At 44.1% G+C, this 27,447-nt stretch overlaps 2 protein-coding genes and 1 long non-coding RNA gene across 31 annotated transcripts in view; 1 reads left to right on the top strand and 2 right to left on the bottom strand.

Moving 5' to 3' along the window:
* Window positions 1-27,447, top strand: part of LOC143006384 (uncharacterized) — a 160,196-nt gene that overhangs the window by 44,490 nt on the left and 88,259 nt on the right. For all 27 annotated transcript variants that reach the window (XM_076157832.1, XM_076157834.1, XM_076157833.1 and 24 more), the window contains 4 exons: window positions 21,632-21,805; window positions 23,027-23,200; window positions 24,782-24,955; window positions 26,143-26,316. In XM_076157832.1, coding sequence (XP_076013947.1) covers window positions 21,632-21,805; window positions 23,027-23,200; window positions 24,782-24,955; window positions 26,143-26,316 — 696 coding nt within the window. The remainder of the gene's footprint in view (window positions 1-21,631; window positions 21,806-23,026; window positions 23,201-24,781; window positions 24,956-26,142; window positions 26,317-27,447) is intronic.
* LOC143006392 (hypoxia-inducible factor 1-alpha-like) overlaps window positions 1-27,447 on the bottom strand; it is a 91,134-nt gene that overhangs the window by 11,838 nt on the left and 51,849 nt on the right. The gene's annotated exons all lie outside the window — the stretch shown is intronic.
* Window positions 1,729-12,894, bottom strand: LOC143006396 (uncharacterized). The gene is made up of 4 exons (XR_012964260.1): window positions 12,266-12,894; window positions 11,852-11,934; window positions 11,635-11,712; window positions 1,729-1,970 (listed from the first exon to the last, which is right to left on the bottom strand). It is a non-coding gene; the product is annotated as an uncharacterized LOC143006396 (long non-coding RNA).

Below are 27,447 nucleotides of genomic sequence, written 5' to 3'. Positions count from 1 at the left end.
AGTAATTGTCCAATAGGAGGCTCTTACCTATTTGCTTAGTTAAATCCAGGTGGCGACTTTTTTTTTGGCCAGGCAGTGTATCCTTCACATCTGAAACCACCTGATCTCCCTGTGCCTTCACCTGTGCCTCCACCTCTGACTGTAGATTTGTCTCACTCTGATGACCTACAAAGGATGCAGAAACCCCTTGTGACACTCTCAGAGCAAGTTCAGCAGCTACAACTTCAGGGACAGCATCAACGACGCGACACCCGACAAAGATCACCAGACCCTGGATTTCTCTTACGGGACCACTCACCTGACCATCGACGAGGCGGTGGTCGTTTTTCCTCTTACGAAAGATACAGAGACCCCTCTTATGAAAGAGACCACTACTTCAGACGAGACCCTACCTACAGATCTCAAGGACATGAGGAATATCATGACGAACACAGAAGTTCTCCACACGCCACGGCTCATCTGAACGTCATCTACGTGGTTACAGCCCTTCAGCTAGGGATTACCCTCAGCGTGGTCACTCTCCTGAACATTGGGGGTTAAGACAATGTTCTCCAAGTCCTGGATATGTAAGTTTCCATTCTCCAAGGATAATCAGGTAAACTACCAGTGGACAATCGTAGAAACACACAAATGCTGATGCTATGTCAAGCATTCCCCATTCAAGGCCTGATACGCCGATTACAGAGGACATCAGTCCTGCTTCATCAGATTTCCGTTTTGTTCCTGCCACACTGGAATCTCCACCTCCAGTGCAGTCAGTGGGCACCACACAATCGGCAGCCCAATTGTGTTCATCACAGATAGCAGTGGAACACAAGGATACAGGTCTGGGTGACTTCCATCATACTTTGGCTAATGATGGAAAAGACATTGTACATGAACAACTGAGAGACCCTGTGCTCTCTGAACTGCAGAAATGGGTGCAGCAAAACAAAGGTCCATACCTCCAACATGTTAAAGGCAAAGCTCTGAGAACATTGTGGTGGCAATTTCCAAGGATTACATTTTGTGATGAGTTACTTTGCCGGGAAACTCATATTGCTCCAGGAAAATCTGTGTATCAGGTGCTTATCCTAATGTAACTTTGAAATTTTGCAATATAAGAATTATGTCCAAAAACTGCTTTTAATTTGTATTTCATGGCTCTGCAGTCATCTTGGTTGGAGCTGGCATGCTATCCCAGTAACTGAACGCAGCACCACCCAAGTGCGTGGGCAACAATTTAGCCAAACTGTCGTCATCACAATTAGGATTAGCTTCCACAGCCACCTCATGACGTCTACACCACTGTGAAAAACCTTCTTTACCATCTCCTAGTGATGGGTCGATGAGGCGTCATGAAGCGTTTTGACACATTGCCAAACTGTATTGATACTGTGTCGATACTGTGTCACTGAATACCTGCTGGACCTTAAAAATCCCTACAGGCAACCTAGTTGACAGGCTCAACTGACACTGATTTCATGACCTAGTATATACAATAAAATAATTTAAGTCATTGTATTTTATATTGTATTATTTCATATCCATTTAAATTTAAAATATCTTTCATATTTTTAGATACAGTCAATAAATAATGTGAACATGTATCATAACGTGAACATCTAAGTGAACGTGTTGTGAATGAGGATGCTTGAGGACTGGGATTCTTTTTTACAAATTTTTATTCAAAAAAATAAGTTGTTCCAATATCTTAAAATTTAGTCTGTTCCGCTTTTTAGAGACAAGTTCTCCAGCTGTTGAAAACACTCGCTCGCATGGCACAGATGAGGCTGGAGTGCAGAGAAACTGCAAAGCAAGCCGGAAGAGGTGTGGGAATGTTGCCTTTTGGTTGTCCCAGTATTGTAAAGGATCCTGGGACCTGGCAATATTGCCCTCAGCCAGGTACCTCTGCACCTCTTGAATGGCGTCAGCTGTGGCACTTTTGGCCTGCCTGGCCACTTCGCTGTCCAAATGTTGCCAAAGGTTATCTAAAAAACAACAAATTGGCATTTTAGTACACGATTTCCAAACAACAACAAACAAATAATGCTGAATAACATGCCTGAAGTGGGTGCAGACAGCTGTTGTGCAGACGGTCCTGGCTGGGGCTCATTTGTGCGTCTATAATCGATTATAGACGCACATTCTGAGCGCAGTCTACTGACTGCCTCATTGCATTTGGAAGAACTGCGGAACCCGAATGATTTAAATCTGGGGCCTAGAAGTGTTGCTAGGGTCAACACACTTAAAGACTCCAGATTGGAAGCAGTGTCTGTGACTCGACGCTTGAGGTGTTCATGTAGGTGTATGGCTGCCTGTGTGCGCAAGTTTGAAGCATTACGCTCAAGTGCAAGATAGAGCATTTTCATCATCAGGATGACCTTTGACCCTGACACTCGCCTCTCTTCAGACAACTCCACTGTAGCTTGGTGGAAAGGAGCAAGCACAAGAAGTGCTTCTCCTATGATGTTATACTCATCAGCTGTAAGTGGAGTTAAATCTGTTTTAAGAGAGGTCAGAGATACTGTTAGAATTATTGTTTGACCAAATAGGGCGGAGGTCACATGAAGATAGGTGTCACAAGAATTAGAAAACACAGCACCAGAGCTAATCAACCGACAAACCCATAAATGGAGTTGTTATTCATAATAAACTCAAGAGATAAATACAAGGTCACAATGTGTTAGGTGGGGGGCAACTGATGGGGAGCCCTGCATAATTAAACGGCAAAGGCTATAACGCTATTGGCTTATAAAAGTGTGAAACAAAGGAACCAATGAAATGTAACCCGTCTTTTTAAATACTGAAGCCAGAATAAAGACGGGGCTCTTCTTCGCGGACTCATGAAGTCAGCGTGGTGAGACCTGAATATATTCAGAAAAAAGAAGTTGTTGGCTCCTTTTGTTCATTCCTTCCCCTCAGGTTGCAGAAGAAAACGAATGCAGAATTTCAGACGAGAGAAATTCAACAGATGGTGACCCTGACGTGATTCTGCAACCATTTAGGAGAGGGCGAGGGACTTTTGGTCCGGTTCTGACCGGATCAGGCTCGAACGGGGTGGCCGCCCAACAAAACTAAGGTAAGCAGAAACCTATTTAAATGAATTCTGCGTATTGATAATACCAAATTGAGAGCCTGATCTGCAAGAACTGTGTCTAAAAGAGAACGAGGTAAAAACAAACTAAAAGTACTATGAGATAATGAGAGTGATGTCATAAACAGATGTGTTGAAGTTGTGGAGGTCTCAGTAAAGACACGTTGGAGTACACAAAGGGTGTATGTCTGCTGAGAAATGTGGTTTGCTGAATGAAGAGAATTAAAACAAGTCAATGGTCTGTGATTAAAACACCCAGAGAATAGGCGCATTCAATCCATAGGGTTGGTGTAGAAGCTTCCTGTTCTGGGCCATTGAGTTGGGACTAGATCCATTCTCTTTAAAAGTTCAGTGAAACGATATAACGGTAACAAGACTGTAAGACGTGTGACACAAAAAAAAAAAAAAAAAAGAGTGAAAAACGTAAGACTATCTCCAGACAGGAGAGATAGCAGTTGGGGAACGACGTCAGACTGACCACAGAATAGAGTCAGCAGTCAAAAGAGTGAAAAACGTAAGACTATCTCAAGACAGGAGAGATAGCAGTTGGGGAACGACGTCAGACTGGCCACGAGTTAGAGCCAGCAGTCAAAAATTGAGGAACGACGTCAGACTGGCCACGGGTTAGAGCCAGCAGTCAAAAGTTGAGGAACGACGTCAGACTGGCCACGGGTTAGAGCCAGCAGTCAAAAATTGAGGAACGACGTCAGACTGGCCACGGGTTAGAGCCAGCAGTCAAAAATTGAGGAACGACGTCAGACTGGCCACAAGTTAGAGCCAGCAGTCAAAAATTGAGGAACGACGTCAGACTGGCCACAAGTTAGAGCCAGCAGTCAAAAGTTGAGGAACGACGTCAGACTGGCCACGAGTTAGAGCCAGCAGTCAAAAAATTGAGGAACGACGTCAGACTGGCCACGGGTTAGAGCCAGCAGTCAAAAATTGAGGAACGACGTCAGACTGGCCACGAGTTAGAGCCAGCAGTCAAAAAAAAATTGAGGAACAACGTCAGACTGGCCGTGAGATAAGAGTCAGCAGTCAAAAGATGGACGGGGAGTTTGATAGAGAGATAGATGATGGAGGTTGGGGACCGATAGTGCACTATTATCTCCAACTGTCCACAAAGACAGATGATAGAGAAAGGAAAAAGGAGAGACAGAAACTTGAGGAATGGAAAAAGAGCAGTATGACAAAGGTCAACTGCGAAATGGAGAAAAGGTCCGAAAGGAATTAGAAAGTATGAGAGGAAGGTTACATGAAGAGACAGGAAAGACCAAAGAGTTGCTAAAAACATGCACATTGGTAAAAAGAAGAGGTCATAAACAAAAATTGGAGCAGCTAGAAAGAGATTACAGGAAAACAACAAAGCTAGTGGCAGCTGCGAGCATGGCAGGCAGGATGAGTCAGCCAGCGGAGGAACCGATATATGGAAAACAGGGAGATAAGAGTAGTGGGAGTGATAGACCTCCCCCATACGCACCACCAGTAGTGGCAGGGAGTGAAGCATCGCCCACACCAACAGGGGGTTATAAAGGGATATACCCTACCCTGTATGTCAAAGGGGGCACATTGGAATATGAGGAGGGAGAAGAAGAAGAAGTAGAAGAAAGGAGTGGGGAGGGAGCATCGGGGCCGCAAGCCTGTAGTACAGAAAGGAAAGGGAGAGATAAAAAAGGGATTAGGCCCAAAACAGAAGGACCAGGGAGGTGGTCGAAATGTGCGAACTGGAAAGGAGAAGTGGAGAAGTTAGGCAATAGCGGTCGCAGACAAAAAAGAGGGAGGGCAGTAACAGCAGCGCAGATTAGGGGGAGACGAAATGAAGATAAGGAAGAAAAAAGATGGCAGGGTGACTTGTATCCTGACACACGGGGGAAGTTTACATCGGACTTGGAAGATAACGAAGATGAGTGGGAGAGTTATGATGAGGGGATAGGAGAATTCACGGGAGGCCTGATAGGGAAAATGATGGTAGGGAGAGTGGTTGATGGAGAGGGCACCACGGCATATAGAGGTAACTGGAACACAACCAGATAAGAATGAAATGATGAGAGCTGTGTTCCGCGCAGGCATGTTGAGGGGGCTACCAAAACAGGTTCAAGAAAAATTAAAAGATGTGCCCGGGTTAGAGCAGATGGAGCGGGGGATGTGGAAGACAAATGTGCTGCACCATCTTAAGAGGCATGTGGAGGAGAAGGAACAGGAGGGTCAGACAAATAAGGAATTGGAGTGTAGATTGTTGAAACTACAATTGGCAGAAGCCCAAAAGGTGGCTACTGAGTCAAAGAAACACCAAAAAGAGGAGAACAAGCTGACCTCGACATTAGGAGTTATGTTTCAAGGGGGTTGGAATGCAGGAGGTGGAAGAGGAGGTAGGGGAGGCTGGAACGGACCACAGGGGAGAGGCGAAGGGAGAACCTGTTACAACTGCGGGAAACCCGGCCATATGGCTCAGCAGTGTAGGGGTCCGAAGACATGTTACAACTGCGGAAGAAAGGGACACACCAGTGCAGACTGCGCCACTCCCCAGAAAGGAGGTGGCAGAGGCAGAGGTAGAGGCGGACCCCAGGAGGGGGGAGGCCGTGGGCGCGGTCAGAACAGATATCCGGCGCCGCACCATGAGAATGCTCCAGAAGACCAACAGTATGAGGCAGGGGACGGGGAGGCGTTTGGGCAGTATTGAGGGTGCCCCACGGAAGACGGGGAGAGAAGGGAACCAATGATGGAGGTAGTGGTGAACGGTGAGCGTAGGTGGTTCCTGGTGGATACCGGAGCCTCTATATCAACCTGTGTGGATCCCTTACCCGTCCCTCCCTCGAATAAGGCCAAACAAGTGTCCATAGTGGGAATGACTGGCCGTCCCATAAGTGCTGGAGTATCATCACCAGTGTCTGTACAGATTGGACAACAGTTTAAGATGCATGAGTTTTTAATGCATCCAGCGTGCCCAGTGAACTTGCTGGGAAGAGACTTATTGTGCCCATTGGGGGCTATTGTACAGTGTAAAGATGAAGGACTGACGGTGTGCTTCCCGGACGGGACAGTAATAGACACTTCGGCGGTCCACACAAAAGGCAAGGGAGTGTTTCCCTTGCAAAAAGAACGACCGCGGCAGAAAGCAGACATCTATTGGGGACTAGTGACCACCGCACCTGACGCCGGCACAGGGTTGAATGCATGTTGGAATGGGTGGAAGCCCTGGGTGATGGCTCTGGCTCCGTATATGCCTCCTCCAGACCCGATGCATTGTACATTATTTTATGATAGAAACAGGGATGAGGTGTACCAGGAAATGTTTGAGAAAGAAATGGAGGGGAAACAGGGGCAAGTAAGAAGCCTAGAAATTATCGTGGCTAAACAGGGGGTGGCGGCCCAGGCAATACTGGAACTAGAAGCTGTTCCCTGGTTTAATATGGCGAACTCAGTTCCTCATGTTTCGTTGGCTCTGTCTCCGCATCATATGGCAAAAGAATTGGGGCCTATGTGCAAAGATGCGAGGCAATTAAAAGATTGGGTACAGACAGACCTGCCAAGTGTGTTCTTCTCTCCGTCCACAGCCTGGTATAAGATAAAGGTGAGCACACACGATGTAGTGATGTGGGAAAGGGAGGAGCTCTCTAGGGAACATGGGGGTAGATATGAAGATGGGGAAGGCACGGAGGAAATGTTAAAGACAATTCCGACCTGTGTCTGGGCAGAGAACCCCACGGATGTGGGGCAAGTACGGCAAGCGGAGGCCACGTTTAGCATGCTTCCAGGCCCGCCAATTTGGCAACCGCAGTACCCAATAAAAGCGGGACTGCAGATCAAGTTATTGGAGACTGTAAAAGGGTTAGAACAGGCGGGAGTGATAAGGGAGACAAGGAGACAGTGGAACACCCCAATCATGCCAGTAGAGAAGAAAGAGACAGGGAAAGTGTGTATGGTGCATGATCTCAGGGCAAACAACGCAAGGACAGAAACGGCCCCAATCATGGTCCCAAATCCGTTTGCATGTTTGAGTGTGCTGGATGATGATCACAAGGCTTTTACGGTCTTGGATCTGTCCAATGCATTTTTCTGCATACCTCTAGATCAAAACATGGCGGAGGTATTTGCATTCTCCATAGGAGGAAAACAGTACACATACAATCGACTCCCACAGGGGTTTGTACTGTCTCCGGGACTGTTTAATGGCATACTCAGGGAAAAGTTGAAACAGTGTGTTCTCCCAAAAGGGGTGGTTCTGGTACAGTATGTAGATGATTTGTTGATAGCAGCACAGACTACTGAACAGGGGGTGAGGGCAACCGGAGAGGTGTTGCGGGTGCTGGCAAAAGAAGGCCTAAAGGTCTCAAGAGCGAAAGTGCAGTGTGCCCGCCCCGCAGTGACGTTCCTGGGGCGAATAATATCACACGCAGGAACGGCCCCCTCACCAAGCCACAGGAGAACAATTTTAGATCACCCCAGGCCAGAAACAGTGTCACAAATGCTGTCATTTCTGGGGTTGGTAGGATTCAGTAGGTCATACGTTCATGAGTTTTCATTAAAAACAAGTGTGTTAAGAGGATTGGTGAAAGCGGCAGGGTGTAGAGACCTAAAAGCAAAATTGGAATGGAATCAAGAAGCGGAGGAAGTGTTTATTAGGCTAAAACAGGAACTGAGCAGCGCGGCTGCGCTGGCTCTGCCAGACTATAAGCAGCCATTCCAGCTTGACGTCTCTGTAAAAGAGACTACTGCAGCAGCAGTACTGTATCAGATGATACAGGGGGACAGAAAAGTCCTGATGTACGCCAGTGTTTTGCTCGAAGTAGTGGAACAAAAAGGGACGCCTTGTGAAACATATGTGGGTGCACTGGCAAAATTGATCGAGAAAACGGCGCATGTAGTCATGCATCACCCGTTAACAGTGCACACTAGTCATTCAGTGGTAGCGCTGGTAAATTCATCACTGTTCTCATTCTCGCACAAAAGGAAACTCAAAATGGCAAAGATATTACAACAGCCAAACCTAACGTATGTCCCAGAGAGGGTGAATTGTGCGGACGGGTTGCAAGAGGGGCACCCACACATGTGTGAGGAACGCTGCAGGGCTCTGCAGAAAGTTCGAATAGACTTACTAGCGGCACCACTGGCCAAAGGCGATTGTGTATTCACGGATGGTTGTTGTTTTAGGGACAACATGGGGGAATTGCATACGGGTTGGGCTGTTGTACAGGGGGAGAAAGGGAATGTACAGTTATGGGATGTAGTCAAGGCAGGGACAGTGCCAGGAAAACAGTCGGCGCAGAGGGCAGAAGTGTATGCGTTTAAAAAGGCATTAGAATATGCAGGAGAAACACCAATAACAATATACACAGACTCGGCGTATGTGGTAAGCACAACGCACTTAGAGCTACAAGGATGGGCCACAAGAGTGTGGACTACATCCACAGGGGGAGATGTGTTACACAGGGACCTGTGGGAACAAATTTATGAGCTAATAAAAATCCCCAAGAAAGTGGCGGTAGTAAAATGTGCAGGACACAGCAAGGCAGGGACATGGGAAGCAGAAGGCAACCAAAGGCGCAGAAGGAGGCAGCGGAGAACAAAAAAGAAGGGGTGGGTAAAAAGACAGGGAAGCAAGACAGGGAGCAGAAGAACAAAGTGGTGAAGCGATCAGTATGGTCAGGCACAGTGGAAGAGCAGGAAAAAGCATCCGAGGAAGAGAAAAAGAGTTGGAAGGAGAAGGGGGCGGAAGCAGGATGAACAGGGCTGTGGCACAAGAAAGGGATTCCAGTGCTCCCTAAGAGCATGATGGAAAAAGTATTCACAGAGTTGCACACTCCATGCCATATTCAGATGGAAGACATGTGGTCAAGAATAAAACATCACTGGTGGCTACCAGGAGGAAAGACACAAGTCAGGGAGTGGCAAGAAAGATGTGTGATCTGCAGACAATATAACACCCGACAGGGGGTGAATAATGGCCCTGGGGAACCAAGACAGCCAAGGTACCCAGGAGAGGAAGTAGTTATAGATTACACTGACATGATAGATCCAGTAGAGGGCAAGAGGTATCTCCTGGTGATGGTGGATGTGTACTCCGGATGGGTAGAAGCAATCCCCACCCGCAAAGAAGACTCAAAATCAGTGGTAAAAGCTCTCATAAATCAATGGATTCCAAACCACGGGTTTCCAGAGAGAGTAAGATCAGACAATGGCTCCCATTTCGCCAGCAAAGAACTCCAGATTGTGGAGGAGGCGATGGGGCTGAGACACAATTATGGCACAGTGTACCATCCACAATCACAGGGGGGAGTGGAAAGAATGAATCAGACCATAAAACAAAAACTGGCTAAATGCTGTGCACAGACAGGGTTGAACTGGGTGGAGGCACTCCCCCTAGTACTGGTATCTGTAAGAGCAAATGTAAATAGAAGCCATGGACGCTCGCCATATGAGCTCCACAGAGGGTCACCTTTTCCAGGACCTATGAGGCCTATGACCCTCGACGCGCTCGGCGATGTGTGTAAAAAGCAATATCATGCGCAATTGAAAGCTTTGTTGTCCAGCTTGCATCTGCAGGGGCAGATCGACGACACATGTGAGGAAGTGTGGCTGAAGGCAATCAAGAGGAAGTGGTCAGCGCCAAGGTGGTTGGGACCATATCGAATAACGGCAAGAACCAACAACGCTTACCAGCTTGAGGGAAGAGGGAAGGTGTGGTGGCACAAGTCACAGTGCTCCCCGGTAAAACCAGACGTGGTGGTAGGAGCAGCAGATAAGCAGAAAAATGTTTAAACACTGTTGTGTGATGATGGGACTTATTGCATTGGCGATAATAGTAGTGTTGGCCTCCTATGGGGCCTACGGGGAGTTACCATGGCAAAAAGGGATAAAAGATGACGGACAAAATTCGACAACAAAAGTAGTGCACAATTGGACCAAAAGAAGTGAGGGGTATGGGTCGAATAAGGGAGTGGGATGCACACCACATAGGCAGCAGGGGCTAGACAGGGGAATGGGGAAGTACACGTTTGCTGCATGAGCCCCACACAATACCACATTAGTAATGTGACAAAAACTAAAACAGGATTGGTAATCTCGTACAAACATAGTCAGGAGGCACAACAGGGCTGTTGCTCCTGTGTGGATGTTGTTTGGTACCGTGTGCACGGAGCCTCTGTGTACGTCTCATTACAGGAGTGGTGGAAAAGAACGTAACAGGAAGTGGAGACGAGAAGATGATGCTCCTGGAAATGGGGGAAGAGGAGAATGAGGAACCCCCGCCAGGTGACAACTTGGAATATCCTGGATGGGCGTGAAAAGATATACGGAAGGCCTGTTTGAAAATTGTGTAAATAAGAAGTGAAAAGTCTGTATGAAGCAGTGTCATTTTTCTCCTGAAAAACATACAAGGGAGTTTTTATAAGCAATGCTTCAAGGGAATGTGTGAAATAATATGTAATTGTGCAAAATGGCTATATTTGCGACATAAACTGTGCTTAAAAACTTGTGCTAAAATAGCTTGTGTATTAATGGATAGAAATAGGGGGAAGGGAGATCTGGGAGAAGTTTTAAAGGAAAACTATTGAAGTTTTGACATAAGCAAGCATATGTCAACAGGGGGACTGTTAGAATTATTGTTTGACCCAATAGGGCGGAGGTCACATGAAGATAGGTGTCACAAGAATTAGAAAACACAGCACCAGAGCTAATCAACCGACAAACCCATAAATGGAGTTGTTATTCATAATAAACTCAAGAGATAAATACAAGGTCACAATGTGTTAGGTGGGGGGCAACTGATGGGGAGCCCTGCATAATTAAACGGCAAAGGCTATAACGCTATTGGCTTATAAAAGTGTGAAACAAAGGAACCAATGAAATGTAACCCGTCTTTTTAAATACTGAAGCCAGAATAAAGACGGGGCTCTTCTTCGCGGACTCATGAAGTCAGCGTGGTGAGACCTGAATATATTCAGAAAAAAGAAGTTGTTGGCTCCTTTTGTTCATTCCTTCCCCTCAGGTTGCAGAAGAAAACGAATGCAGAATTTCAGACGAGAGAAATTCAACAATACCCACACTGGTTCCCTCTCATCATGTAGCCTTGACAGCATTTCATAAGTGCTGTTCCAGCGTGTTGGCACCTCATTGATGAGTTTCAGGGTTGTTCGTCCCATCTGCTGCTGCACTTGAGCAAGCTCCTCCTTGGCTGTAGTGCTTGATCTAAAGTATGTGACAATGTGCCTAGCTTTGTGTCTGATGGATGTAAGTGTGGGGATCTGATCGCATGATTTCCTAACTAATAAATTGAGACTATGTGCAATGCAAATTGAGTGTCGAATTTGGAGCTGTCTAGTGGATGCTATCATGTTGGGTGCTGCGTCAGTCACAAGACACTTTACTTTATTGGTTATGGCCCAGTCCTCCATCATGCCCCTTTTGACTTGGGCCAAATTGTCGGCAGTGTGACTTTGTGGAAAGTATTGCACTCCCAACACAGATGTACACAACTGCAAATTCTCATTTATGTAGTGACAGGTGAGCGCCAAGTAAGCCTCCATGTTGACAGATGTCCACATGTCAGCTGTTATACTCACTGCCACAGCTTGCTGTACTTCCATTTTCATTCGTTCCCGTTCCTCCGCATACTTTGAGGCCACCATTTGTTTGATGCTCTGAAAATGACACCAAGTCAAACCGAAAGCAAATCAATATATTTAAATTCAAGATTAAACAAATTGGATATATCAACTACTACTTTAGATCATTTCCACACAAACCTTTCTGGTTGGCAAAACATACATATATACATACTTCCTTCTCAACAACGCTGAGGGGCTGGCAGTCCTTGACGATGAAATTCACAAGCGCCTCATCCAGGAACTGCTTCCTGGAAGCTTGATGGTTAAAAATTAGGTAAAGAATAAATTAATAGTAATTAATTATCAATAAAACAACTGTGAGTAAGTTGTGGCTGTATAGCTGAGTTGATCCTGGGTGTATCTTGGACTTCATTTTCATGCCTAGCCCTATAATGCCTCAGCATTGAGGAGGTGCTTTTATTTAGGTAAGACAGTTCTGTCGCACAAATGCGACATTTAACCTGCAGAAAATAATATGAATGAATAGTAAACTAAGAGTCACTTTGAAATTAATTTGAATTCAGATAGATCAAGTGGAAACTCCGAGAGGAACACGATGAAACAACAAGGAAATTAAAACAAATACCTTCTTGTCCGATACGAGATCAAAATGGTCCCACACGGCGGAAATCTTTCTTTTGGCCTGTGGCTGCTCCATAGTTCGTGATGACTTAGTCGATTTACCGAAAAAAATCAGAGATTCTTTTGGCAGATGCATCCCGTTGACAGATACGCTTCCTTATAAACACAATTTGGCGCGTCAATGTCAGTTCGAAACAGTACCTGTATCGTTCGCGTGACTTCCTGAATGCGATACGTGCACCGACACGGGGTTTGCTCTGTGAGCTCGACGCATGCGCCGACGCATCGGTGTTTCCGGACCCATCACTACCATCTCCCATGAAAACATGAGGGAAGAATCCTTCCCAGTGTTGAACTGTAGCGAATGGGGCTGATTGAAAAGGCATACACACTCACGGAGTTTCTTCCGAGTCCCAAAAGTGTGACGGAGCTTCGTCACGGCAAACAAACAATCCGCATACCCGCTGCCACCAGTATAAAGACCGATATTATTAGTGTCTTCGAGGGTCTTCTTCTTTGGGTCGGTGTCAAGCAAGGCAGGGGACTACTTCTCCTTCTTTTGTCTTTATCAACTCGGCAGTAACAGTGCTCCATCACACACATCCACTCTCACCTTCGCGCCACTCTCCTCTCTCGTCCTTTGCCTAAATCACTCCCCCATCCTTAGCACTTTACAATTAACGTTCCTATGAACAGATAACTAGTCCCTTATAAATGAATTACAAACTAAAATACATTTTGTAAATTAGAATATTAAATGAAATACGACTATCAAAGATGTACAACTCAATAAATGAAAATAAATCTCATCTTAGAACAATAAACTGACTTGATTTCCAAATATTTTTATATGAGAAATCTGTGACGTTTCCCACAGATGAGAGCTGGTTGTAGATTATATTCTCTGTAAAATTCAACCTCGGTGTAATGTGTTATGGTATTGGGAACAACAATGACTGGAGGAATATTAAATCAAAACACAAGTGGAGTGTGAGCCACTTAAAGGAAGTGATTCATGTGTTTGAAACAATTCTCTTCGTCTTTTGTTTATTTCATGCAAACATCAAAATTGAGCAATATGAGGAGCTGCCACATCCATAATCCCTGCTGCAGGTCCACTTTCCTTTTGTATGCATACCTTAGTGACTTGATCATCCAAAACAAAGCAACATTGCATACATTCTCGTTCCTGCTTCTGGGCCACAGCTGAAACTTATTGACAGATGTAGCAGTTGGGAAGGATCTGTACAACAAGGAAATAGAGGGCAGATCACTGTACTCTACGTCCATTGATTTGGGAGTATCAGGAACTGGCTGCTTTCATTGAGCAGGTGGCAGGTGCACTGTGGGTCCACGTCAGTTCACTTCAGTTGATGTTTGTGGTTTGGACAGTAGGTGGTGCTGCTGCACAAACACGGAGCTCAGATTACAACACAAGGAAACTCTCCTGTTCCAATATGGAAGCACATCGACAAGGGCTTTTCTTCTTTCTTTTTTTTGGGTTTAATTTTTAGCTTTCAATAGGGAATTTTATGAATACTAACATTTGGTTCCCGTTATCTTGCTTTATTTTGTCGGGACATTATGGAGTCATAAACCTTGCATACAAATCTGTGTACATTTATAATGAACTACATCACAGCCTGTAAGATTAAACGATCCCAACATCAAATCTACAGAGCCTGAACTTCTGTTTGTAATTACTGTCTAATCCTGCTCAGTGTTGGAGGAACAATCAGCTCGAAGTACAAATCGAAGTGTAATCAAACTATCCTAAACAAACATTAGTCACGCCTCTCTCTCTCTCTCTCTCTCTCTCTCTCTCACACACACACACATTCGCATGAAGAACATGTCATTTACGGTAAATGTAAAAGTGGGAGGAGCTCTTTACAGGGTTTGTGTTTTGCAGCAACAGGAAACGCGCAGCCACTGGATTCCAGCCAGGCTCCATTACAAGACGGACGACCAGAAGGCTGGATAGAAGAAGTCTGTGAGTGACAGCAGGGTAAGTGATACTGCAAAATACTTATTTATACTGGGATAGAGGTTAAATGGCAGATTGGTACAGAAAGAGTGGAAGCTGCGTGTTCGTCTTACCACAGAAGCTGATTTAAAAACAATGAAGATGAAAGTGAAAGTAAGTTTGACTGAAAGAATGGAAGGACATAAAGATTAATGTCACTTTGAACTGTGTTGCGCTTTGGTGTATGTGTTTGTGCGTTCTTGTGTCAAGTCAAGTGAACTTTATTTGTAAAGCCCAATAAGAGAGAGAGAGAGAGAGAGAGAGAGAGAGAGAGAGAGAGAGAGAGAGAGAGAGAGAGAGAGAGAGAGAGAGAGAGGTATCAGGAACTGGCTGCTTTCATTGAGCAGGTGGCAGGTGCACTGTGGGTCCACGTCAGTTCACTTCAGTTGATGTTTGTGGTTTGGACAGTAGGTGGTGCTGCTGCACAAACACGGAGCTCAGATTACAACACAAGGAAACTCTCCTGTTTGTTTTTTTTGGGTTTAATTTTTTATCTAGCTTAACATTTGGTTCCAGTTCTCTTGCTTCATTTTGTCGGGACATTATGGAGTCATAAACCTTGCAGTACAAACCTGCGTTTAGTAGGGAATTTATAATTCCCTACTATGAACTACATCAAAGCTTGTAAGATTAAACGATCCCAGCATCATATCTACAGAGCCTGAACTTCTGTTTGTAATTATTGTGTCTAATCCTGCTCAGTGTTGGAGGAAACGACACATCCATGCAATCTACCAGAGCAATCAGCTCGAAGTACGAATCAAAGTGTAATCAAACTATCCTACACAAACCTTACTCGCGCCTTGCTCTCTCTCTCGCTCTCTCTCTCTCTCTAAAAGTGGGAGGAGCTCAGATAACATTCAGCCATTTTATTTCAGGCTCCTTTACATGGTGGACAACCAGAGGAGAAAGAAGAAGTTGGTGAGTGACAGCAGGGTGAGTGATATTACAACATGCTTATTGATACAGACAGTCTGTGATGAGATAGAGGTCAAATGGCAGATTGGTACAGAAAGAGTGGATATTGATTGATTTACTGCTGTTATATCCATTTGTGTTGTTGCTGTTATGGAGCATTTCCTCCTGAGTAATGTGACGTAGTAATAAAAAGTGTGAGATCTGCAGACAGAGACAAGCTGCAGAGGCAGACTAACACAGCTACAGTACAATAATCAACCAGCAGGTAATCAATACTTATTAGCTAATCATGAACACTCCTGCCCCCTCTGCTTCAGTGGTCATATATGGATGTACTAAGTGTGAATGACCACTGAAAGCTGTGTGTTCCTCTGACCACAGAAGCTGATTTATGAATGTTTGACTGGAAAAAGAGAAGGATTTGGTTGTGCTTTGGTGTGTGTGTTTGTGTGCGCGCTTGTGTCAAGTCAAGTGAAAGCCCAATATCACAAACAATGTCTCCAAAGGGGAGAGAGAGAGAGAGAGAGAGAGAGAGAGAGAGAGAGAGAGAGAGAGAGAGAGAGAGAGAGAGAGAGAGAGAGAGAGAGAGAGAGAGAGAGAGAGAGAGAGAGAGAGAGAGAGAGAGAGAGAGAGAGAGAGAGAGAGAGAGAGAGAGAGAGAGAGAGAGAGAGAGAGAGTAGTGCAATCTTGTCATTTAGGCTCTCTCTCTCTCCTGGTGCAGTAGTTAGTAGTTCATGCAGGTAGTTAGGGGAGCAGTCCTGTTAAGCTGATGATATTCTCTGTGTGTGTGTGTGTGTGTGTGTGTGTGTGTGTGTTCTGTTCTGTTCTTTAAGAGCTTTTTGTGTCTGAAATGTTTTTCCTGTTTGGCTTAAATCAAGAAGATGAGTGTCTGCATGGATGAAGAGGAGAATGGAACAGGATCTGCTGCATCAGTCTGTGTGTCCATGAAGAGTGACAGGTCCATGAACACTCCTCCAGTATTCAGTGATGGACCTGGACCCTCAGGCACAAAGTAAGAGCTCTGTTTATCTGTTACAGGAATTTTCCTGCATTGGGAATTCTTTGGTTGCTGCCAAAATCTTCTCTGTCTGTGTTAAAATGTGAACATGAGATGATTTTTTTTTATTGTTGTTCACACAAAAGTCAAGTAATAAAGACATGAACATAGAGAAATACACTAATTGTGCAGCAGAGGAGATAAGCCTAAAGGTCCCTCCACTATTCCATTATTAGCTATATAAAAAGTAATGAAATAGAATTTAAAAAGAAGAAAAAAACTAACTTAAGACAAACAAACAACGAAACAGAGACCAACCTGGCACAGTATCACATAAAACAATGAAAATCAATAAGTTCATCCTCATACACATTCCATAGAATATATTGACTTTGATAATAAGCAATACTTTGTGTTTAGTAAATAGAGCAGCAGATGGTTGTTTTCTGCTGGAGCTGGAAATCGTTCTTAACCTCTTTTGTATTTGAAATAATGGATTGAAGTTAGATGAGTAAGAAGCAGCCCAGACAGTATTACAGTATTTTATGTAAGTATAGATAGATGGATGGATGGATAGATAGATAGATAGATAGATAGATAGATAGATAGATAGATAGATAGATAGATAGATAGATAGATAAGTTGTATAAAGACAAATTAAATGAAAAATAGAATTTGGCCAAGGACAGATGCTCCTTTAACTCTACATGGTAATTGTAATCTTTTGGTGTTGTTGCCATTGGAGTGTACATATTCGTCTAATTTTAATGTAACTGATCTTATCTGCATGTTGTAAATGTTTCATGTTGGATGCTCATATACAGTATAGGCTGCACAATATCAATTCATTACACCACAATGTAAATAAAGAAATGAAAAAGCATCTGCTGGCCATCAGCTACCATCAATCAGCAAACCATCAATGGATGTAACTTATTGTGCAAGACACGCACCAGACACACACTGGCTTTTAGGACAGAAGGCAGAGAGGAACATGTCCCATCAAAATTTTAACAAAACAATGTTTGTCTTCTGCCCCAAACAATGTGTCTGCAGGGTGAAGTTTAAGGACACCTGACCAACAGGACAATATTAAAAAGGCTCAAGACAAGAATTTAGTTTTTGAGTTTAAATTAACAATGGCTTTAATCAGTGACATGAATTGCTTTCATTTTCACAGAAAGAGAAAGAGGAGCTTGTGTTGGGACCAGTCTGCTTCATCTGGAGACTCCTTATGTCACAGTAAGACTGTTGATCTGTCTGATGCTGTCAACATTTCTATCAGCAGCAATTCTCATTTTTCCACACGTTTTGTTTTGTTGTTGTTTTTTCTCTTCTACTAGGTGGCGCTCTGCATGAACTTTTAGACAAACATAAGCTCAGTCTGAGGAAGAGATGTGAACATGTGACTGAAGGAAGTGCTGGAGCAGGAAGTGGAACCCCCCTCAACAGGATCTACACTGAGCTCTACATCACAGAGGGACAGAGTGAAGGGGTCAATACCCAACATGAGGTGGTTCAGCTGGACACAGCAGCCAAGAAGACCACCCTCCATGACACTCCAATAAAATGCCAGGACATCTTTAAAGACTTAGCTGACCAACAGAAACACATCAGAGTCGTCCTGACAAACGGCGTCGCAGGTGTTGGAAAAACCTTCTCAGTGCAGAAGTTCTCTCTGGACTGGGCTCAGGGTTTGGAAAACCAAGATGTCAGTCTGCTGATTCTGCTGACGTTCAGGGAGCTGAACCTGATCCGAGATGAGCAGTACAGTCTTCTCATGCTGCTCCGTGTTTTCCATCCAACATTACAGACGCTCACAGCGGAGAAGCTGGCTGACTGTAAAGTTTTGTTCATCTTTGATGGACTGGACGAATGCAGACTGTCTCTGGATTTCCACAGCAATGAGGTTCTGTGTGATGTCACAAAGAAGGCATCAGTCAGCGAGCTGGTAACAAACCTCATCAAGGGGAATCTGCTGCCCTCAGCTCTCCTCTGGATAACTTCCAGACCTGCAGCAGCCAATCAGATCCCTCATACTTGTATTGACAGGCTAACAGAAGTACGAGGCTTCACTGATGCCCAGAAGGAGGAGTACTTCAGGAAGAGGTTCAGTGATGAAGATCTGTCCATCAGAATCATCTCACACATCAAAGCATCCAGGAGCCTCCACATCATGTGTCAAGTCCCAGTCTTCTGCTGGATCACTGCCACAGTTCTGGAGCACATGCTGACTACAGAGCAGAGAGGAGAGCTGCCCAAGACCCTGACCGACATGTACTCACGTTTCCTGATGGTCCAGACTCAGACCAAAAAGCACAAGTATCATGAGGGCCATGAGCGCAGTCTACAGGAGCTGTCTAAGATGGACAGGGAGCTTCTACTGAAGCTGGGGAGGCTGGCGTTTGAACATCTAGAGACAGGAAACATCATATTCTACCAAGAAGACCTGGAGCAGTGTGGACTTGATGTGTCGGAGGCATCTGTGTTCTCTGGAGTTTGTACAGAGATCTTGCAGGTGGAGTGTGTGATCTTCCAGAAAAGAGTCTACTGCTTTGTTCACTTGAGCATTCAGGAGTTTCTGGCTGCAGTCTACATGTACCACTGTTACACAACCAAGAACACTGAGGTACTGAAGCGTTTCAGCAAAGATTATGCATCTGAGGGTGAGGATGATGACCATAACTCATCACTGGATGTCTTTCTGAGCAGAGCCATGATCAAAGCCCTGCAGAGTAAAAATGGTCACCTGGACCTGTTTGTTCGCTTCCTTCATGGTCTTTCACTGGAGTCCAACCAGAGTCTCTTAGGAGGTCTGCTGGGTCAATCAGAGAGCAGACCAAAAGACATCCAGAGAGCCATCAAAACCCTGAAAGACATGAGGGCTGATGATATCTCTCCTGACAGAAGCATCAACATCTTCCACTGTTTGATGGAGATGAAGGACCACTCTGTACATGGAGAGATCCAAGAGTTTCTGAAGTCAGAGAAGAGATCAGAGAAGAGACTCTCACAGATCCACTGTTCAGCCCTGGCCTACATGCTGCAGATGTCTGAGGAGGTTCTGGATGAGCTGGATGTGAAAAAGTACAAAGCATCAAAGGCAGGACGACAGAGACTGATCCCAGCTGTGAGGAACTGCAGAAAGGCTCGGTTAGTCCAGATGTTAATAATAATATCAACTAACAGGTAATCCTGTCCCATCATATAAAGAGAACACCACAGTTAGAAGTGAAGGTGTTTGCTCAGTGTCCATTATCATTACTCAGATTATTCACATCTCTGTAACTCTCAATAAAATGAAGTCACTTAGTAAGCGCTCTGCTTTGATCATGGATTTTTTTGTTAAATCTATAATACTAGGTTTACTGACTGTGGACTCTCAGACACCCACTGTGATGTTGTGGCCTCAGCTCTGAAGTCCAACCCCTCCCATCTGAGAGAGCTGGAGCTGAGTGGGGACTTCCGGCAGGACTCAGGAGTGAAGCTGCTGTCTGCTGGACTGGAGAGTCCAAACTGTAAACTGGAGATTCTGAGGTCAGACACATTTTGAGACAGATATGTCATCCTGGTGATGTCATTAACTAATTTCATTGATCAGTGTGTGTTATACTGTACAGTGCAGATGAAGCACTGGGAAACAAGAATTGTCACTAACATAACACATTTCACATTACACCAATATCTTTAAATCAATATTCAAATTTGTCTCATTGCTCAAGCTTTAGCCAAAAAGTCATGGAAGAGTTAATCTGTTTAGCTCAGTGGAAACAATGTGAGAGGTCTCAGTTAAATATCTCCTCATTGAGTCTGTGCTCAGACATGTTTACCGTCTCTACTATAACAGAAACACCTCCAATTCAGTTCCTTTAAAAAGCTTCCCATCCTATATCACACTGATTTTTACAGTCAACTTTGCTGTCCAACCTCCATCCAAAGCTCTGAGAGAATAAAGATGCTGCTGCAGTGAACAGGAAACAGTCTGTCCTGTCAGGAAGCTCTGCAGGATCTCTGGAGGAAAAACCTGCACTCTCTCTGTCATCGATTTAAACTATATTTTGATTTATGGTTAACAATCTGTACCTTTAATGTACTGCTCACATCAAACAGGACCAGAGATTTATATCCAAACTAAACACAAATAAATTCATATTGGCAGCTTGATATAAGCAAGAAATATTCATCATCATATTTTTCAACCCTGAGGTGATATTTGATGTATATCTCCATATTAATCGATGATGTTTCATTCAGTTTCATGCAGAGATGCTGTTTGAGGAGGTGGAATAGATTGTTTGTGCTTCCAGATGTGGTTGCTAACTTCTTAGTAGCTAATCTCAGAGTGGAGATACACGGGCGTAAGTGGGATTTAATACTAAATTTGTTCTTATGGCCTGAAGTTCTTTTATCTACCTTTGTTGAACACACTTATTGGAAGTCGCTTTGGATAAAAGCGTCTGCTATGTAATGATCGTAATGTGCTCTTACGTATTCAGACTTCATACTTTATTGAGGTGAATTATGCAAACAAAGCATTGTCCCCCCTAAAACAGGAGCGTCTGCAGCTTTCTGGGATTCAGACTCAGAACTTGAGACATTTCTAGTTACGCTCACTGTTTGTCTGCTTCAAATGTGCCCAGGGACATCCTTACAGATGATTGCATGCAGGATGTAATCACACAGGATCACCTGTATGGATTTTGTAGACAGGATACCATTTAAGGGACTGACGATCAATTACAAATCCCTGTTCCCTCTCAATTCTCCATCACCTGTGTGCCTCCTGTCACCTCGCATCGGTGCTGAAGCACAAAGGTGAAGCGGCGTGTCACAGTGTTTGTCTTCTGTTTCTGCAATGTTTTCTAAATGTCCAAATCTATCAGTGAGACCACCAGAAAGCTGTGAGCCACCTGAACGTGTCATTCTCTTCTCTTCCCAGTTTGGGTGAAACATGAATATGTGTTGCTGTGTTTATTCATCACTCTGTGTTCATAATAACACAAAACACAATCACACTGTGGTATTTGGTGTGATTATATTGTGATTATCACGTCGTTCGGCAGACGTCCTTGTAAACACACAGACAACATTGTGCTTTCCAGTTGTTGATTGTGTTTTAGACTTAATCACATTAAAATCACAATAAACTATTCAACTTCTAAGTTTGTGCAGCAAATATTGAAACTCAATTTACACCTGGAGTTTTTCCTGATAAATGTTGAATATGACTGTGATTTAAGTAAATTCATTCATTCAACATTTATTTCTGAAAACATAAAAGTGACCATCAGTGAAAGATGAAGCAGATCAACACTTTTTATGAATTTACAACCCCGCTCACACACATACACACACATGCATACACACACACCTTCTTCCTTCCACTTGACCCTCAGCAGTGTTTTGTTGAAATCCTCCTCTCTCTGCAGGCTAGAACTCTGTCAGATCTCAGTTGAAGGCTGTGCTGCTCTGGCCTCAGCTCTGAAGTCCAACCCCTCCCATCTGAGAGAGCTGGAGCTGAGTTATAACGACCTGCAGGATTCAGGAGTGAAGCTGCTGTCTGAGTTTGTGGAGAGTCCAAACTGTAAACTGGAGATTCTGAGGTCAGTTCAACTCACCATGAATCCTCAAATGTTGTCTGTGGTCTTCATGTCCCTCAGATGAAGAGTCTTTTTCAAGACTCTACAACCTTTTTCACACCAGGAGCTTCTTTACAAAACTCTAACTGGCCACAAGCTCCTAGTGCTTTTTTCTTAAATTTATAAACTGTTTAGTGAATTTAAGAGCAGAAACATATAAACTGCTCTGATGTGTTTTTATGTAACTGCTCATTTAAAAATAGATGGATAATTTGTCACCAACAGTGGAATATATGTCAGTGTTCGATATGTCTGTTTGCTCACGCTGGGAAGCGTCTGCTTCTCTCTGAACTTTAGTCTCTCTCTTCTGCTCAAACGTGTGTTTTGGACGCCACTATAGCTCTCATATTGTTTCATCCACTTCAGCTTATTTCCATGTAAGTTGTGTTGTTTATGTGCTGCCACTGAATCACTTCCTCACTGTAGGCAGTGTAGAATGCTCTGTGTGCCATCTCTGCCTGCTGTGCTGGAGTGTGTGTGGATGATGGTGTGTGTGTGGCCTGGTGTGTGCCAGTGGATTGAAGACTTTTTTGTGAGACCAGGCTTTAAGTCTCTACCTGATGTCTTCTTGTGAAATAATGACTCCAAAACACAAAAACACTGTTGAAGCTAAAGAGGAAGACAGATGAGCTCATTGATCAGCAGTAAGTAGTGATAGCATTAGGAGAGACGCCTCAGATAAGCCCACTAGAGCTTCTAGTCTCTCCTGCACTCTTTGGATGATTAATTGTCCTATTCTGGTTTCATCCTGTTTTTGTAGCGTTAATAAATGAATAAATATAAAGACAAATATTGGAACTATACAAACATGCTGCTGATGTAAAGTGGTGTGTGCGTGCGTGCTTGCGTGCGTGCGAGCGTGTGTGCGTGTGTGCGCGCGTGCGTGCGTGCGTGCGTGTGTGCGTGTGTGCGTGTGTGTGTTTCCCTGGACCAGAATCAAAACTTAACTAATATCAAATATGGGATTCAAATGAGTTGTCTGTGATTCCAGTAAAAAATAATCTCATATTTCATATTTTGATTTATAGGTGACAATGTGTTATTGAAACTTATTTCTTTAAAGATGATAAAGTGACCATTACGCAAAGCTAAAGCTGGTATAATATGATAGTATGTTGATGTCAATGTATTACATGTATACTTGACCCTCAGCAGTGTTTTGTTGAAATCCTCCTCTCTCTGCAGGCTGACATCCTGTCAGATCTCAGATGAAGGCTGTGCTGCTCTGGCCTCAGCTCTGAAGTCCAACCCCTCCCATCTGAGAGAGCTGAGGCTGAGTCTTAACAAGCTGCAGGACTCAGGAGTGAAGCTGCTGTCTGAGTTTGTGGAGAGTCCAAACTGTAAACTGGAGATTCTTTGGTCAGTTCAACTCACCATGAATCCTCAAATGTTGTCTGTGGTCTTCATGTCCCTCAGATGAAGAGTCTTTTTCAGGGCTCTCCAACCTTTTTCACACCAGGAGCTTCTTTTCAAAACTCAACGTGGCCACAAGCTCCTAGTGCTTTTTTCTTGAATTTATAAACTGTTTATGAATATTTAAGAGCAGAAACATATAAAGTGCTCTGATGTGTTTTTATGTAACTGCTCATTTAAAAATAGATGGACAATTTGTCACCAACAGTGGAATATATGTCAGTGTTTGCCACGACCCCTGATATGTAAACTCTGTTTGCTCACGCTGGGAAGCGTCTGCTTCTCTCTGAACTCCAGTCTCTCTCTTCTGCTCAAACGTGTGTTTTGGACGCCACTATAGCTCTCATATTGTTTCATCCACTTCAGCTTATTTCCATGGAAGTTGTGTTGTTTATGTGCTGCCACTGAATCACTTCCTCACTGTAGGCAGTGTAGAATGCTCTGTGTGCCATCTCTGCCTGCTGTGCTGGAGTGTGTGTGGATGATGGTGTGTGTGTGGCCTGGTGTGTGCCAGCGGATTGAAGACTTTTTTGTGAGACCAGGCTTTGAGTCTCTACCTGAAGTCTTCTTGTGAAATAATGACTGTGCGTGCGTGCGTGCGTGCGTGCGTGCGTGCGTGCGTGCGTGCGTGCGTGCGTGCGTGCGTGCGTGCGTGCGTGCGTGCGTGCGTGTGTGTTCTTCCCTGGATCAGAATCACCAGTTATCAAATATGGGGTTTAAATGAGCTGTATGTGAGGGGTCTAGTGTTTGTATCTTTCTGTGGCCTGTGGCAGACGGCCAATAGGGGGTTGGCAAGTGCCCCAGTCAGAGGGAAGAGGGGATTTGACTGCAAGTGTATTTCAATATGTTTTAAAACATTGTATGTTTGAGATGTGATCAGCTGCTCCTCCTCCATCAGTGAGCTCAAGCCAAGAACCTTCATCACTGACAGACTGAGTCACAGTTGGAGTTCTTATCTGCCTTGGTGGAGGTGTAGTGTTTCACCTGTATTGATGATGTGATGCCTTGGTGAGCTCCTTAAAAACAAGCTGCAAGCTGCTGGGAGATATTTTAGGAAGAAGCTTCCTTGTTTGCTGATTTATTTGCTGTTAATGAAACTCAACATGTGTTTCTGCTCTGTGCTGTAATGTGTGTGATGGTAAATGTATCATAATGTCCATTTCCACAACATGGATCCATCAGTAAACAACACAGTGATCAGCTTGCATCACAACTGACTGAAGCTGCTCAACAAACACTTAAGGTTCATTGATTTCTACTGAAAAATCCAGCCTGACATGAAGATCTACAGAAAGCTGGAATAAAGAACTCTGTGTTTACTAAATGTGATACAAGGGGAAAATCATTTTAATCTATATTTTGATTTATAGGTGACGATGTGTAATTAAAATGTTTTCTTCAAATATGATAAAAGTGACCATCAGTCAAAGCTAAAGCTGGTATAATATATTAGTATGTTGATGTCAATGTATAACATGTATACTTGAGCCTCAGCAGTGTTTTGTTGAAATCCTCCTCTCTCTGCAGGCTAGAACTCTGTCAGATCTCAGTTGAAGGCTGTGCTGCTCTGGCCTCAGCTCTGAAGTCCAACCCCTCCCATCTGAGAGAGCTGGACCTGAGTAGGAACAAGCTGCAGGATTCAGGAGTGAAGCTGCTGTCTGAGTTTGTGGAGAGTCTAAAATGTAAACTGGAGATTCTGAGGTCAGTTCAACTCACCATGAATCCTCAAATGTTGTCTGTGGTCTTCATGTCCCTCAGATGAAGAGTCTTTTTCAAGGCTCTCCAACCTTTTTCACACCAGGAGCTTCTTTTCAAAACTCAAAGTTTTCACTAGCTCCTGGTGCACTTTTCTTGAATTTATAAACAGTGTTTTGAAAAGAGCAGAAACATTTAAACCGCTCTGATGTTTTTTCATGGAACTGCTTGCGTGCGTGCGTGCGTGCGTGCGTGCGTGCGTGCGTGCGTGCGTGCGTGCGTGCGTGCGTGCGTGCGTGCGTGCGTGCGTGCGTGCGTGCGTGCGTGCGTGCGTGCGTGCATGTTCTTCCCTGGATCAGAATCACCAGTTATCAAATATGGGGTTTAAATGAGCTGTATGTGAGGGGTCTAGTGTTTGTATCTTTCTGTGGCCTGTGGCAGACGGCCACTAGGGGGCGTACGTGCCCCAGTCAGAGGGAAGAGGGGATTTGACTGCTGGTGTAGTTCAATGGTTTCTAAACATTGTATGTTTGAGATGTGATCAGCTGCTCCTCCTCCATCAGTGAGCTCAAGCCAAGAACCTTCATCACTGACAGACTGAGTCACAGTTGGAGTTCTTATCAGCCTTGGTGGAGGTGTAGTGTTTCACCTGTATTGATGATGTGATGCCTTGGTGAGCTCCTTAAAAACAAGCTGCAAGCTGCTGGGAGATATTTTAGGAAGAAGCTTCCTTGTTTTCTGATTTATTTGCTGTTAATGAAACTCAACATGTGTTTCTGCTCTGTGCTGTAATGTGTGTGATGGTAAATGTATCATAATGTCCATTTCCACAACATGGATCCATCAGTAAACAACACAGTGATCAGCTTGCATCACAACTGACTGAAGCTGCTCAACAAACACTTAAGGTTCATTGATTTCTACTGAAAAATCCAGCCTGACATGAAGATCTACAGAAAGCTGGAATAAAGAACTCTGTGTTTACTAAATGTGATACAAGGGGAAAATCATTTTAATCTATATTTTGATTTATAGGTGATAATGTGTTATTAAAACGTATTCCTTAAAAGATGATAAAAGTGACCATCAGTCAAAGCTAAAGCTGGTATAATATATTAGTATGTTGATGTCAATGTATAACATGTATACTTGAGCCTCAGCAGTGTTTTGTTGAAATCCTCCTCTCTCTGCAGGCTGCATAGCTGTCAGATCTCAGTTGAAGGCTGTGCTGCTCTGGCCTCAGCTCTGAAGTCCAACCCCTCCCATCTGAGAGAGCTGCAGCTGAGTGATAACAAGCTGCAGGATTCAGGAGTGAAGCTGCTGTCTGAGTTTGTGGAGAGTCTAAACTGTAAACTGGAGATTCTGAGGTCAGTTCAACTCACCATGAATCCTCAAATGTTGTCTGTGGTCTTCATGTTCCTCAGATGAAGAGTCTTTTTCAAGGCTCTCCAACCTTTTTCACACCAGGAGCTTCTTTTCAAAACTCAAAGTGTTCACTAGCTCCTGGTGCACTTTTCTTGAATTTATAAACAGTGTTTTGAAAAGAGCAGAAACATTTAAACCGCTCTGATGTTTTTTCATGGAACTGCTTGCGTGCGTGCGTGCGTGCGTGCGTGCGTGCGTGCGTGCGTGCGTGCGTGCGTGCGTGCGTGCGTGCGTGCGTGCGTGCGTGCATGCGTGTGTGTGTGTTCTTCCCTGGATCAGAATCACCAGTTATCAAATATGGGGTTTAAATGAGCTGTATGTGAGGGGTCTAGTGTTTGTATCTTTCTGTGGCCTGTGGCAGACGGCCACTAGGGGGCGTACGTGCCCCAGTCAGAGGGAAGAGGGGATTTGACTGCTGGTGTAGTTCAATGGTTTCTAAACATTGTATGTTTGAGATGTGATCAGCTGCTCCTCCTCCATCAGTGAGCTCAAGCCAAGAACCTTCATCACTGACAGACTGAGTCACAGTTGGAGTTCTTATCAGCCTTGGTGGAGGTGTAGTGTTTCACCTGTATTGATGATGTGATGCCTTGGTGAGCTCCTTAAAAACAAGCTGCAAGCTGCTGGGAGATATTTTAGGAAGAAGCTTCCTTGTTTTCTGATTTATTTGCTGTTAATGAAACTCAACATGTGTTTCTGCTCTGTGCTGTAATGTGTGTGATGGTAAATGTATCATAATGTCCATTTCCACAACATGGATCCATCAGTAAACAACACAGTGATCAGCTTGCATCACAACTGACTGAAGCTGCTCAACAAACACTTCAGGTTCATTGATTTCTACTGAAAAATCCAGCCTGACATGAAGATCTACAGAAAGCTGGAATAAAGAACTCTGTGTTTACTAAATGTGATACAAGGGGAAATTCATTTTAATCTATATTTTGATTTACAGGTGATAATGTGTTATTAAAACGTATTCCTTAAAAGATTATAAAAGTGACCATCAGTCAAAGCTAAAGCTGGTATAATATATTAGTATGTTGATGTCAATGTATTACATGTATACTTGA

The sequence above is a fragment of the Genypterus blacodes genome, unplaced genomic scaffold (assembly GCF_046128005.1).
Source record: "Genypterus blacodes isolate CSIRO-AG114 ecotype Tasmania unplaced genomic scaffold, CSIRO-AGI_Gbla_v1 ptg000073l_1, whole genome shotgun sequence".
Taxonomy (NCBI): Eukaryota; Metazoa; Chordata; class Actinopteri; order Ophidiiformes; family Ophidiidae; genus Genypterus; species Genypterus blacodes.
The sequence above is the reverse complement of the archived record's forward strand: the minus strand, read 5'-3'. Positions and strand labels throughout refer to the sequence as shown.